Consider the following 14,233-nt stretch of genomic DNA (forward strand, 5'->3'; position numbering starts at 1 on the left):
TTAGTTTTTTCAAACAGTTTGAGAAGAATAGGTATTAACTCTTCTTTAAATGTTTGGTAGGATTCCCTTGGAAAGGCATCTGGCTTTGAATCTTTTGTTTGTTTGTTTGTTTTTTGGGAGATTTTTGATTGTTGATTCAATTTCTTTGCTGGTTACGGGTTAGTTCAGGTTTTCTATTTCTTCCTGTTTCAGGTTTGGTATTTCGTATGTTTCTAGGAACTCGTCTATTTCTTTCAAATTGCCTAATCTGTTGGTGTATAATTTTTCATAATATTCTCTTATTATTGTTTGTATTTCTGTGGTGTCAGTTGTGATCTCTTTCATTCATGATTTTATTCATTTGGTCTTTTCTCTCTTCTTTTTGATAAGTACAGCTAGGGGTTTATCCATTTTATTAATTCTTTCAAAGAACCAGGTCTTAGTTTCATTGATCGATTCTACTGATTTTTTTATTTGTTTGTTTCTATATGTTTACCTCTGCCCTAATTTTTACTATTTCTCTTCTCCTGATGGTGTTAGGCTTCATTTGCTATTCCTTTTCTATCCCTTTAAGGGGTAAGGTTAGGTGGTATATTTGAGAATTTTCTTACTTCTTGAGGTAGGCCTGTATTGTAATATGCTTCCATCTTAGGACTGCCTTTGCTGCATCCCAAATGTTTTGGATGGTGGTGTCTTTATTTTTATTTGCCCCCATGTATTTTTAAATTTCTTCTTTCATTTCCAGGTCAACTCATTCATTCTTCAGTAGGATATTCTTTAATATCCATGTATTTTTGGTCCTACCATTTTTTTTTTCTTGTGATTGACTTCAAGTTTCATAGCATTGTGGTCTGAAAATACGCACGGCATGATCTCGATCTTTCTGAGGGCTCGCTGAGGACTGTTTTGTGACCCAGTATGTGGTCTATTCTGGAGAATGTTCCATATGCACTCAAGAAGAATGTGTATTCTGCTGCTTTAGGATGAAATGCTCTAAATATCTGTTAAATCCATCTGGTCCAGTGCGTCATTCAAAGCTGTTTCCTTGTCGATTTTCTGCTTAGGTGATCTGTCCATTGCTGTAAGTGGGGTGTTAAAGTCCCCTAATGTTATTGTATTGCTTTCAATGAGTGTCTTTATGTTTGTTATTAATTGAGTTATATATTTGGGTGCTCCCAAGTTGGGGGCATAAATCTTTACAATTGTTAAACCTTCTTGATGGATGGAACTCTTAATTATGATATAATGCTCTTTTTCATCTCTTGTTATGGTGTTTGGTTTAAAATCTAGTTTGTTTGCTATAAGTATGGATACTCTGGCTTTCTTTTGGTCTCCGCTAGCATGATAGATGGTGGTCTTCCATCCCCTCACTTTCAACTTGCAGATGTCTTTAGGTCTAAAATGAGCCTCTTCTAGGTAGAATATAGATGGCTCTTATTTTTTTATTCCACTCTAATACTGTAAAATCTTTTGATTGGAGCATATAGTCCATTTACATTCAAAGTCATTATTGAGAGATAGGAATTTAGTGCCTTGATGTTACCTGTAAAGTTGGTGTTTCTGGTGATATTCTCTGGTCCTTTCTAGTCTTTGTTGCTTTTGGTCTCCCCCTCACTCATTCAGAGTCCTTTTAATATTTCTTGCATGACTGGTTTAGTGGTCACGGACTCCTTTAGTGTTTGCTTGTCTAGGAATGACAGTCTTGTTGGATAAAATATTCTTGGCTGCATTGTTTTTCGATCCAGCACATTGAATATATCCTGCTACTCTCTACTGGCCGCCAAATTTCTGTGGACAGATCTGCTGCAACCCAATCAGTATTCACTTGTAGGTTAAGGACTTTTTCCCTTGCTGCCTTCAGGATTCTTTCCTTGTCTGTATACTTTGTGAATTTGACTATATGTCTTGGTGATGGATGGCTCTTTTTGAATTTATTGGGAGTTCTCTGGGCTGGTGTTAGTGACTCCAGCTTCCACCGGGTGGTGTTATTTTGCTCACTGAAGTCAGTCATTTGGGGGGTGGGGTTGGTGGGAAATTGTGTTCCTGGCTCTCACTCTCTTGTCCACGGAGCAGGGAGTCTACATCTGCCACTCATCAGGAAGCCCTCACAGAAGAAGGAACAATTATCTCTCTTGTCGCTGGCTTCCATCAGGTCCCCGTCTTCACCCTGCCTGCATCAGCGCTGTCCACCTGCCAGGTGGCGCAGTACTTCTGCATTTTGTCTTAGGCACACAGCTGGGCTTAAAAACTTCAAATTTTACAGATTTGGGGGTGGGTGGGTAAGGACTCATGATGATGCTCTGGGGGAGGGTCTTGCTGCACTGTAGCTGATGCCAGTTTGTCCCTGAAATTGGTTGTGAAACCATGTAACCGTTTGAAGTTATTTATTTATTTATTTATTTATTTATTTATTTATTTATTTAAGAGACCACATGTCAGCGTGAACAGGCGTGTGTGGGGAGGGGCAGAGGGAGAGGGAGAAACAGACTCCCCATTGATCAGAGAGCTTGAGGTGTGGGGGTCAATCCCAGGATCCTGCAATCATGATGTGAGCCAAAGGCAGATGCTTAACTGACTGAGCCACTAGGTGCCCCTCAACTGTTCTAAGTTTATGATAAAGCACAACCGAAAAGCCAGCACCAAGGTTTGCTCTCCCAAGCTGATGTCTTTGTTCCTGTGCTAGTGAACATGGCAGTACATTGGTACCCTCAGTTCTTTTGTCCCCAGAGAGGCTGTGCCACCACTCCCAGATGCACTCCAAGTGGGGAAATGTTCCTCCCTGTGCGCCCCGGGGCATCCTCTGGTCTTGTCGCCTGCTCCAGGTTTCTACGTTCTTTTCCCACCAGAGCACTGCCAAGCTCAACAGGCATGACCTTGGCGATGGTGTGGACCACCGAAACTTCGGACTTTGTGCTCCACTGTCTATAAACACCTGTGGTACACTGGCCTTCTCCTTTCTCCAGTCAGTGGTTTTGGGGAAGAGTTTTTCTCATGCGATTCCTTGTGCGTGCTTTCATTCTCTCTCTCTCTCTCTCTCTCTCTTTGTCTCAATTCTCTCTCTGTGACCAGGGCTCCCTCCCCTTTGTAGCACTTCTGATTCTTTTCTCCCCCAGATCAACTCTCATCAACTCTCCACAGCTCCTGCTGCCCACAGGGTGGCTGATTTCTACCTCTGCTTGTGTAGCTTTGTGCTCTCCGTCCTCAGATCAGTTTCTTAGGTGATCGAAATGATTTGATATTTATCTGTGTCTGAGGGATGAGGCCAGCTTACAGCACCCCCACTCTTCGGCTTTCTTAACTCCTCTCTGCATTTCTTTTCCTTTTTTTTTTTTTTAAGACTTTATTCATTTATTCATGAAAGACACACAGAGAGAGGCAGAGACACAGGCAGAGGGAGAAGCAGGCTGGCTCCCTGTGGGGACCCCACGGTGGGGCTCCATCCCAGTTCCCTGGGATCATGACCTAAACTGAGGGCAGATGCTCAACCCCTGAGCCACCCAGGCATCGCCCTCCACATTTCTGCACTATCAGCTACATTAGTCTGCTCAGGTTGCCCTGCCAGTTTACCATAGACTGGATGGTTTAAACAAAGCAATTTATTTTCTTACAGCCTGAAGCCTGGAAGTCCTAGATCAAGGTACTGGCAGGGCTGGTTTCTAGGGAGATATCTTCTGGCTTACAGATGGCTGCCTTCTTGCTGTATCCTCACATGGTCTTTTCTTTTTACATGCACTGCTGGTATCTTTTTTCTTCTTAGAAGAAAGAACACCAGTCCTATAGGATTAGGGCCCCACCCTTATGACCTCATTTAACCTTAGTCATCTCCTTAAATGCCTTATCTCCAATACAGTTACTTTGGGAGGTTAGGGTTTCAACATTTAAATGTTACAGTTGAGGCTGTAACACCAGCTTTGTGCCTGCCACTGTCATAAGTGCTTTGGACACATTAATGAACAAAACAAAGATTCCTCTCCTTGTGGGGCTTGCATTAGGGAGAGGTGGCAAACAATAAATAATACGTACATATAAATAAATCAGGTAGTGTCTTAGAAAGCAGTAAGTGTTAAAGAAAAAAAAAAACCAAAAATAGGTGAAAGAGATGTGGGTCCTGGCACAGACTTTGGGTGGATGACAGTTTTAAACAGACCAATCAGACTGGGCCTTCTGGAGTAGCAGACATTGCCCAAAGCCTTGAAGAATATGAGGGGGGTAGCAGGATCCGTATCTGCTCTTGTTAAATCTGGTGCTCATTCGGTTGAGAACAACAGGCATGGAGAACTTTGCAAGACATGATTTAGAGTCGGATAACCTTGGTTTAAGTTCTAACTTTGTATTGCTCAGGGCAAGTTAGCCTCGGCACTAAATCGTATGACCAACGCCACCATTTTAATGAATTCTGCATGCCCGGGAACTTCAGAGCTGATTGTCCCTGTTCCAGATGAAAACTGAGAGCACAGATTAGGTTGATTACATCCAGGAATCATCGTCCACGTGCTGAACTTCTCAGGTACGTCTGGTTTCTCCGCCTAGCCCCAGAGGTGTTTCCTTGTTCCCCTGGTCTTGCTGCACTGGCGATAGCATAGTGTTTACTTTGGTGTGGAAGGTCACGGGAGACCCTCATAATCATGTCGATTAATATGTCAGTCAGAGGCGTTCCAAAAGGCTTTTCATTTGAGTGTAGGGATTAGTGTGCTCTGGGTGAGGAAAAGTTGATGAAAGTCACCCATTCTTCCCTAGTGTAAAATGTCAAGTAGCACGTATTTATGGCGCGTGCCTACACTAGCGCTTTGTTCGGCAGCTAAAAAAAATAATTCTGGGAAATCCTTGATTATCCATATTAATAAAAAATAATATCAAAGACTAACACACAGGAAGTCTCTAAACTCTCACTGTGGAAAGGGAAAGATAGCAAAAGTTTAAAGTGGATGGTACAGGAATGTCCCCTCCCCTTTTTTAAACATACATGTAAGTAGGCAAAATAGAATTCCTTCGATTCCCTTGTTCTGTAAATGAAATGCATCTTCTATGTTAGGCCCTGGGCTGAGCTCCGGAGGGATTGCAGCAAACAACCTGGTCCCTGATTTTCTAGGGGATTTCAGTCCAGTCATCAAGAGAAAAAAGTGAACGGACACGACCCAGTGTGGCAAGGCCATGGGAACAGTATGTACGGGGGTTAGCTCAGGGCAGAGGGTGAGTGGGACAGGTGGGGAAGGCTACACAAGCAACCGAAACTGCCTTCACACTGTCATTGCACAAACAGGACTAAGCAATCTCAGCACATCATATAGACATTTGGGCTAGACTCTAGGGACGGATCAGCACATTCCGACTTTCAAAGATTCAGATCCGGTAAAGGGAAACACATATAGACAAGCTCACTGATGTGTCCCTAGGTCCTGAGGGCGAAGTTTTGTGAATACAGCAGCAGCACGAGTCCGTTCCACTCTTGGGGGTTAGTGGTGTGAGGAATTGTGCATGTCGGGAGGGTGAGCAGTGGCAGCTTGTGGAGGGAGGAAATCAGGCCACCGAAGGAGACGAAGCACCTGATTAAAGGGGAGGGCATGGGCGTCTGGAGAAGTGTAGAGAGTTCAATGGCCTGCGGTCGCGGTGTGTGAAGAGGGGAGGAAAGGAGTAGACGGAGAACAGAAACAAAGCAAGCAAGGCTTGGTTCGTCCTGGGAAGGTACTGGCGTGTTCTATGGACTTGTGGGTATTTGGGAGGCAGAAATGAGATAAACACTCAGGGCCCGAATCGAGAAAGCAGAGATCTGGATCTGGAATCGTTCTGGCTTCCGTGTGGGGGATAGACCAGAGCGGGGAGGCATGAGGGTAGCAGGGACCTGGCGGGAGTTTCACACAGTCTGGGTACCAGATGAATCAAGACTGTGCAAGTGGGAGAAAAAGACAGAGATGTGAGAGGAAAAATAATTTTCAAGGCTGGATGACAGACTGCACGACAAGGGTATTTGGAGGAAAGGGGCCAGCAGGATTCGGGGTCATCCGAATCCATCTCCCTTGCAGCGTGCGCCGTTCAGCAGAGGGGACGGGCCAACCAACCCTGAGACCTCAGAGTGTAAGTTGTTTAATGGATTTTACGTTCCTTGAGTGTAAGTACCTCCTTTCTTAATGTTTTAATCTGTTTTAGTGTAATTTTGTGGGACGTGGTAAAGTTATGCCTCCAACCTAAATTGACCTGACGTATAAAATGCAAAGATGTATGTACACTTTTGGATTAAAAAATACTGAGAAATGACCACTCTTATAACAGTATGCATATTAAAATAACATTTGATTAGTGGTGCTACCTACAACTTTGATGGTTTTTACATTCTCTTTCAAAAGAAAACTAGCCCTGGCATCATAGGAGCATAAGCTTACATAGCAGTTTTACCTGGAAAAAAAAAATAAGAAGAATGCTTGGTTTTCTTCTACGGCTTCATTCAACTAATTTACCCCAAAGAAGGGGTAGCTTCTTTGATTATTAATTTATACTGCAACAGAGGGCTATCCTTTATCTCATGTATTATAGCTGGTTAAAGACTGAGGTTTAGAGATGGAGTGGATTGATAAGAGCTAACTCTGTAGGGAAAGTTTTATGATAGTGCCTCATCCATAATGCTCAGTTGGCAAAGTAATTGGTATTTCAGGCCCTTTTGGCCTGAAGAGTTTTTGTTCTGAATCTGCGGTTTAAATGCATAACAAAAGGAAGGAATCTTTAATGGCACTTGCTTTGAAATTAGAAGGTGATTACTTTAAAGCACGATGGATAGTTTTATCGCCTTGAACTATTTTTAACCTCCGTTCTCTTTTAATGGTCTCTGCAACTGCAAGCTGTGAGAAGAAAAGCTAGTACAGAATTCACTTTGGTTGAGGGTTAGGTGAAGACCCGTGCAGAATTGCAGGAAAGATCTTATTTTTTTGACCCAGTGATCATTAGCCCTTTCTCTGCTTTCCCTAAAGCTTGACACAGGGGCGTTTCCAGCACAACATTTCTAGTCTCATTGGGCCCAGCAGCAGTGTGGGCCTATCAAAATGTGAAGCCGAAGGGTTTTTGAGAAGGGACTGGAAGAGTTCCTAGGAGTGTGAACATGCCTCACACATGCACACGTCTTTCTTACAGTCCTTGGAGCATGTTAGAGGCATAGGAGCCGTTTCTGACACGCGGTGGACTCTGGGATCTTTGTCATTGTGAGACTGAGGAGAATAGCAGGACCTGTTTTCTGAAACGGTTAGGATTTCCCAGGAGTTTGCCCTAAAATAGGTCAAGCAGAAGAGACTAGACCCTACCCGGCCGAGCAAGCTCTGGTAGGCCTCTGCGATCATCAGCCTTTGTGCGTTAGAGCGCTGAGTCAGAACAGCGATCAGCAGGTCCTTGTCGCAGCCTGGGGAAGAAGAATATTTGGGGATTAGTCAAGTTGCCGCTCTGTGGTTTGGAAGAAGCCGTTATCTAAGGATCAAAAGCCTTGGCCCAGGCATCATCCCCGACGCTGCTTGAGCAGTGAGCGATTTTAACTAAAATTGGAAATCGTAGAGCAACACTTGATGAGGGCTGCGTTCCTCTTCCCTCTCATTTTAGTGCTGTTCCTACTGATTTCCCTTTAAAAAGATCCAATTTAAGAAATACAGAGGGAGAGGGCTAAAATGCATGTCTTTCGGCAGCCACCTCTTCCGCTCCACCAAAAAAGGCTTCCTTGACCTTCAAGCTGATCGGTGCTCAAATGGATGCAGCATCTTTCTCATCTTACAGTTAAGAGACATAGTTTGTAAGGAACATGCACTAAGACAAAAATAGCAGCTACGGTTCCAAACCTCCAGAAGGAAGAGTAATGGAGAAGGAAAGTGTGGAAGTGCGAGGGCCGCGTAACCTCCTGGGGGACTGTGTGAACCTTATGGCCGCCATGTAGCATACGGCCTCCTCCTCCTGTAGCCGAGGCTGTTTCCGGGCTGTCTGAGGCCTCCACTTCCTTATATGCCAACTCCTCGTACCGATATAAGGCTGAGTGCACAGCTAGGTTAGACAAATTTAGCCCTAATTGTAGTCACAGTAGAGTGAGCAAGAAGGCCTTAACATTTCCCTCAGCTTGACTAAATTTCAGACAGGTTCTTTCTGACTACAGACTCTTGTTCCCCCTTTTCTGGGAGCATTTGCTTTGGAAACCTTGCAACTGTAAAGTCTTCTTTACTCCCTTGAGAAATAAATCTGCCAATCACTTCCCAGTTTTACAACCCAGAAATGTCTTTCCCAAAAGCTTGGAAGCCATCTCCTTGAAATATAATCGTGAAGAAAGAGAGAATCCCTATCTCCCAGTCTCTGTGGGGGAACAGGGACCTTACTTTTCTTAAGAAATAATTAGCAGGGATCCCTGGGTGGCTCAGTGGTTTGGTACCTGCCTTCAGCCCAGGGTGTGATCTTGGGGTTCCCGGATCGAGTCCCACATCAGGCTCCCTGCATGGAGCCTGCTTCTCCCTCTGCCTGTGTCTCTGCCATTCTCTCTCTCTCTCTCATGAATAAATAAATAAATAAAATCTTAAAAAAATAATAATTAGCAGACATAGATGACCTAATCACATTGACAAACACCCCAACTCCCAGTGTTCTCCAGTACTTTTCAGCTAGTCCTCCCCTCCCCACTGCTCTCCGATGCTCAAAAGCTCTCTTGTCATTAGTTTCAGAGGAATTAAGTTCAGTCTCTCTCCTCTATTGCTTATGTCTTGATTTCTGTTGCAATAGTCTCAAATAAATAAAGTCTTCCTTGCCTGTTCAATTCTGTATAATATAATTTTTCTTTGACAAAAGGAGACATTTATTGGAGAAGAGGAAAAAAAGGAATCGACAGGCTAGGATGTTAAGCAAATTATCTTTTTGGATGCCCTTAGGTTTTAGGAAAGCAGAGTCAGCACAGTCAAATAGCCAGTGAATGAAGGCAGGTGACTATGATTTACCTAGATGATTATACCATGTGAAACAAAAGGAAGATGGGGATCCCTGGGTGGCGCAGCGGTTTGGCGCCTGCCTTTGGCCCAGGGCGTGATCCTGGAGACCCGGGATCAAATCCCACGTCGGGCTCCCAGTGCATGGAGCCTGCTTCTCCCTCTGCCTGTGTCTCTGCCTCTCTCTCTCTCTGTCTCTCATGAATGAATAAATAAAATCTTTAAAAAAGAAACAAAAGGAAGAGCAGCATGTTTTATGCAGGTGAGAGGAATGACCAGAAGGTGTAAAACGGAGGGAGGGAGGCTAGAATTATCTCTAAACACTGAAATTTATGGTTTGTGAGAAGCAGAGAGTAACATATTGCCCTGGGGCTAGCTGGTTAATACCCTGGACTGGAAGGACACAGAGCAGTTCTGTAGGAGTCTGTTAACTGCATGATGGGAATTCCAAAAGGAATACATTTTTAATAATAAATAGATTTTTCAGTTACATCCACTGTTGTTATTACTATCATCACATTTATATGATTATAATGGTCTTCAGTCTTTTTGTGTTTTTCTCTTGAGATTATCTACAACCTACCTCTCCGACTGAATCTTCATTTTTCAAAGTGTTCATAGCAATTCTTGTTCATTTATTCTTCTAGGATGTTTCAGGTTAATTTTATATGAATCTCAAAAGTTCATTAAAAATTTTAATTCAGATAACTGTAAATTTAGGAATCAATTTTGAAAAGTTATCCTTTTTTTGTCACTATATCTGCTCAATTATGTCAGTGTTTTTCTTTTCTAAAAGACTTAGTAGAGGCGGGGCAAGATGGCGGAAGAGTAGGGTCCCCAAGTCACCTGTCCCCACCAACTTACCTAAATAACTTTCAAATCATCCTGAAAAACTACAAATTCAGTCTGAGATTTAAAGAGAGAACAGCTGGAATGCTACAGTGAGAGGAGTTTGTGCTTCTATCAAGTACAACTTGTTTTTGGCCACTCTGCACTGAGCAAAATGACTAGAAGGAAAAACTCACCACAAAAGAAAGAATTGGAAACAGCCCACTCTCCCACAGAGTTACAAATTTGGATTACAATTCAATGTCAGAAAGGCAATTCAGAAGCACAATTATAAAGCTACTGGTGACTCTAGAAAAAAGCATAAAGGATTCAAGAGACTTCATGACTGCAGAATTTCTATCTAATTAGGCTGAAATTAAAAATCAATTAAATGAGATGCAATCCAAACTAGAGGTCCTAATGACGAGGGTTAATGAGGTAGAAGAACGAGTTAGTGACATAGAAGACAAGTTGATGGCAAGGAGGGAAACTGAGGAGAAAAGAGAAAAACAATTTAAGTATCATGAGGATAGGTTAAGGGAAATAAATGAAAGCATCAGAAGGAAAAATCTACGTTTAATTGGGGTTCCCGAGGGCGCCGAAAGGGACAGAGGTCCAGAAAGTGTATTTGAACAAATCATAGTTGAGAACTTCCCTCATTTGGGAAGGGAAACAGGCATTCAGATCCAGGAAATAGAGAGATCCCCCACTAAAATCAATAAAAACTGCTCAACACTTCAACATTTAATAACTTGCAAATTCCAAAGATAAAGAGAAGATCCTGAAAGCAGCAAGAGACAAGAAATCCATAAGCTTTATGGGGAGAAGTATTAGATTAACAGCAGCCCTCTCCACAGAGACCTGGCAGGCCAGAAAGGGCTGGCAGGATATATTCAGGGTCCTAAATGAGAAGAACATGCAGCCAAGATTACTTTATCCAGCAAGGCTCTCATTCAGAATAGAAGGAGAGATAAAGAGCTTCCAAGATAGGCAGAAACTGAAAGAATATGTGACCACCAAGCCGGCTCTGCAACAAATATTAAGGGGGACTCTGTAGTAGAAAGAGGAAGTCCAAGGAAACAATCCACAAAAACAGGGACTGAATAGGTATCATGATGACACTAGATTCATAGCTTTCAGTAGTGACTCTGAACGTGAACGGGCTTAATGACCCCATCAAAAGGCGCAGGGTTTCAGACTGGATAAAACAGCAAGACCCATCTATTTGCTGTCTACAAGAGACTCATTTTAGACCTAAGGACACCTCCGGCCTGGAAATAAAAGGTTTGAGAACCATTTACCATTCAAATGGTCCTCCGAAGAAAGGGGTAGCCATCCTTAGATCCTTAGATAAATTAAAGTTTATCTCAAAGACTGTAGTAAGAGATGAAGATGGACAGTATATCATACTTAACAGGACCTAACAATCATGAATATTTATGCCCGGAATATGGAGGCTGCCAAGTATATCAATTAATAACCAAAGTTAAGACATACTTAGATAATAATACACTTATACTTGGTGACTTGAACACAGCGCTTTCTACAATCAACAGACCTAAGCACAACATCTCCAAAGAAGCAAGAGCTTCAAATGATACACTGGACCACATGGATTTCACAGATATCTACAGAACTTTACATCCAAATGCAACTGAATACACATTCTTCTCAAGTGCACATGGAACTTTCTCCAGAATAGACCACGTACTGGGTCACAAATCAGGTCTTAACCGATACCAAAAGATTGGGATCGTCCCCTGCATATTTCCAAACCATAATGCTTTGAAACTAGAACTAAATCAAAAAGAAGACATTTGGAAGGATTCCAAACACATGGAGGTTAAGGACCATCCTGCTAAAAGATGAAAGGGTCAATCAGGAAATTAGGGAAGAATTAAAAAGATTCATGGAAACTAATGAGAATGAAGATACAACCGTTCAAAATCTTTGGGATAAAGAGAAAGCAGTCCTGAGGGGGGAATACATCACAATACAAGCAGCCATCCAAAAACTGGAAAGAACTCAAATACAAAAGCTAACCTTGCACCTGACGGAGCTGGAGAAAAAACAGTAAATATATCCTACACCCAGCAGAAGAAGAGAGTTAATAAAGATTCGAGCAGAACTCAATGAAATAGAGACCAGAAGAACTGTGGAACAGATTAACAAAACCAGGAGTTGGTTCTTTGAAAGAATTAATAAGATACATAAACCATTAGCCAGCCTTATTAAAAAGAAGAGAGAAAAGACTCAAATTAATAAAATCATGAATCAGAAAGATCACCACCAACACCACGAAAATATAAACGATTTAAAAAAATTATTATGAGCAGCTATATGCCAATAACTTAGGCAATCTAGAAGAAATGGACACATTTCTGGAAAACCACAAACTACCAAAACTGGAACAGGAAGAAACAGAAAACCTGAAAAGGGAGATAACCAGGGAGGAAATTGAAGCAGTCATCAAAAACCTCCCAAAACACAAAAGTCCAGGGCCAGATGGCTTCCCTGGGGAATTCTATCAAACTTTCAAAGAAGAAACCATACCTATTCTACTAAAGCTGTTTGGAAAGATAGAAAGAGATGGAGTACTTCCAAACTCATTCTAAGAGGCCAGCATCACCTTAATTCCAAAACCAAAGACCCCACCAAAAAGGAGAATTACAGACCAATATCCCTGATGAACATGGATGCAAAAATTCTCAACAAGATACTAGCCAATAGGATCCAACAGTACATTAAGAAGATTATTCACCGTGACCAAGTGGGATTTATCCCCGGGATGCAAGGCTGGTTCAACACTCGTAAAGCAATCAATGTGATTAATCATATCAGCAAGAGAAAAAACAAGAGCCATATGATCCTCTCAATACATGCAGAGAAAGCATTTGACAAAATACAGCATCCATTCCTGATCAAAACCCCTCAGAGTGTAGGGACAGAGGGAACATTCCTGAGCATCTTAAAAGCCATCTATGAAAAGCCCACAGCAGATATCATTCTCAATGGGGAAGCACTGGGAGCCTTTCCCCTAAGATCAGGAACAAGACAGGGATGTCCACTCTCACCACTGCTATTCAACATAGTACTGGAAGTCCTCGCCTCAGCAATCAGACAACAAAAAGACATTAAAGGCATTCAAATTGGCAAAGAAGAAGTCAAACTCTCCCTTTTCACAGATGACATGATACTGTAGATAGAAAACCCCAAAGACTCCACCCCAAGATTGCTAGAACTCATACAGCAATTTGGCAGTGTGGCAGGATACAAAAATCAATGCCCAGAAATCAGTGGCATTTCTAGACACTAACAATGAGACTGAAGAAAGAGAAATTAAGGAGTCAGCCCCAATTACAATTGCACCCAAAAGCATAAGATACCTAGGAATAAACCTAACCAAAGAGGTAAAGGGTCTATACCCTAAAAACTACAGAACACTTTGGAAAGAAATTGAGGAAGACACAAAGAGATGGAAAAATTTTCCAAGCTCATGGATTGGAAGAATTAATATTGTGAAAATGTCAGTGTTACCCAGGGTAATTTACACGTTCAATGCAATGCTTATCAAAAAATACCATGCACTTTCTTCAGAGAATTGGAACAAATCACTTTAAGATTTATATGGAATCAGAAAAGACCCCGAATAGCCAGAGGAATATATTAAAAAAGAAAACCATAGCTGGGGGCATCACAATGCCAGATTTCAGGTTGTGCTACAAAGCTGTGGTCATCAAGACAGTGTGGTACTGGCACAAAAACAGACACATAGATCAATGGAACAGGATAGAGAACCCAGAAGTGGACCCTGCACTTTATGGTCAACTAATATTCGATAAAGGAGGAAAGACTATCCACTGGAAAAAGGACAGTTTCTTCAATAAATGGTGCTGGGAAAATTGGACATCCACATGCAGAAGAATGAAACTGGACCATTCTCTTACACCAGACACAAAGATAAACTCAAAATGGATGAAAGATCTAAATGTGAGACAAGATTCCATCAAAATCCTAGAGGAGAACACAGGCAACACCTTTTTTGAACTTAGCCACAGTAACTTCTTGCAAGATACATCCATGAAGGCAAGAGAAACAAAAGCAAAAATGAATTATTGGGACTTCATCAAGATAAGAAGCTTCTGCACAGCAGAAGAAACAGTCAATAAAACTACAAGACAAGCAACAGAATGGGAGAAGATATTTGCAAATGACGTATCAGACAAAGGGCTAGTATCCAAGGTCTATAAAGAACTTTTAAGCTCAACACCCAAGAAACAAACAATCCAATCATGAAATGGGCAAAAGACATGAACAGAAATCTCAGAGGAAGACCTAGACATGGCCAACATGCACGTGAGAAAATGCTCCGCATCACTTGCCATCAGGGAAATACACATTAAAACCACAATGAGATCCCACCTCACACCAGTGAGAATGGGGAAAATTAACAAGGCAGGAAACCACAAATGTTGGAGAGGATGCGGAGAAAGGGG

The 14,233-nt window shown here is 42.1% G+C and overlaps 1 protein-coding gene across 2 annotated transcripts in view; it reads right to left on the minus strand.

Annotated features, from left to right (window-relative positions):
• Positions 1-14,233, minus strand: part of ANXA10 (annexin A10) — a 100,756-nt gene that overhangs the window by 45,521 nt on the left and 41,002 nt on the right. For both annotated transcript variants that reach the window (XM_041738629.1, XM_041738628.1), the window contains exon 3: positions 7,266-7,360. In XM_041738629.1, coding sequence (XP_041594563.1) covers positions 7,266-7,360 — 95 coding nt within the window. The remainder of the gene's footprint in view (positions 1-7,265; positions 7,361-14,233) is intronic.

The sequence above is a fragment of the Vulpes lagopus genome, chromosome 23 (assembly GCF_018345385.1).
Source record: "Vulpes lagopus strain Blue_001 chromosome 23, ASM1834538v1, whole genome shotgun sequence".
Lineage (NCBI taxonomy): Eukaryota > Metazoa > Chordata > Mammalia > Carnivora > Canidae > Vulpes > Vulpes lagopus.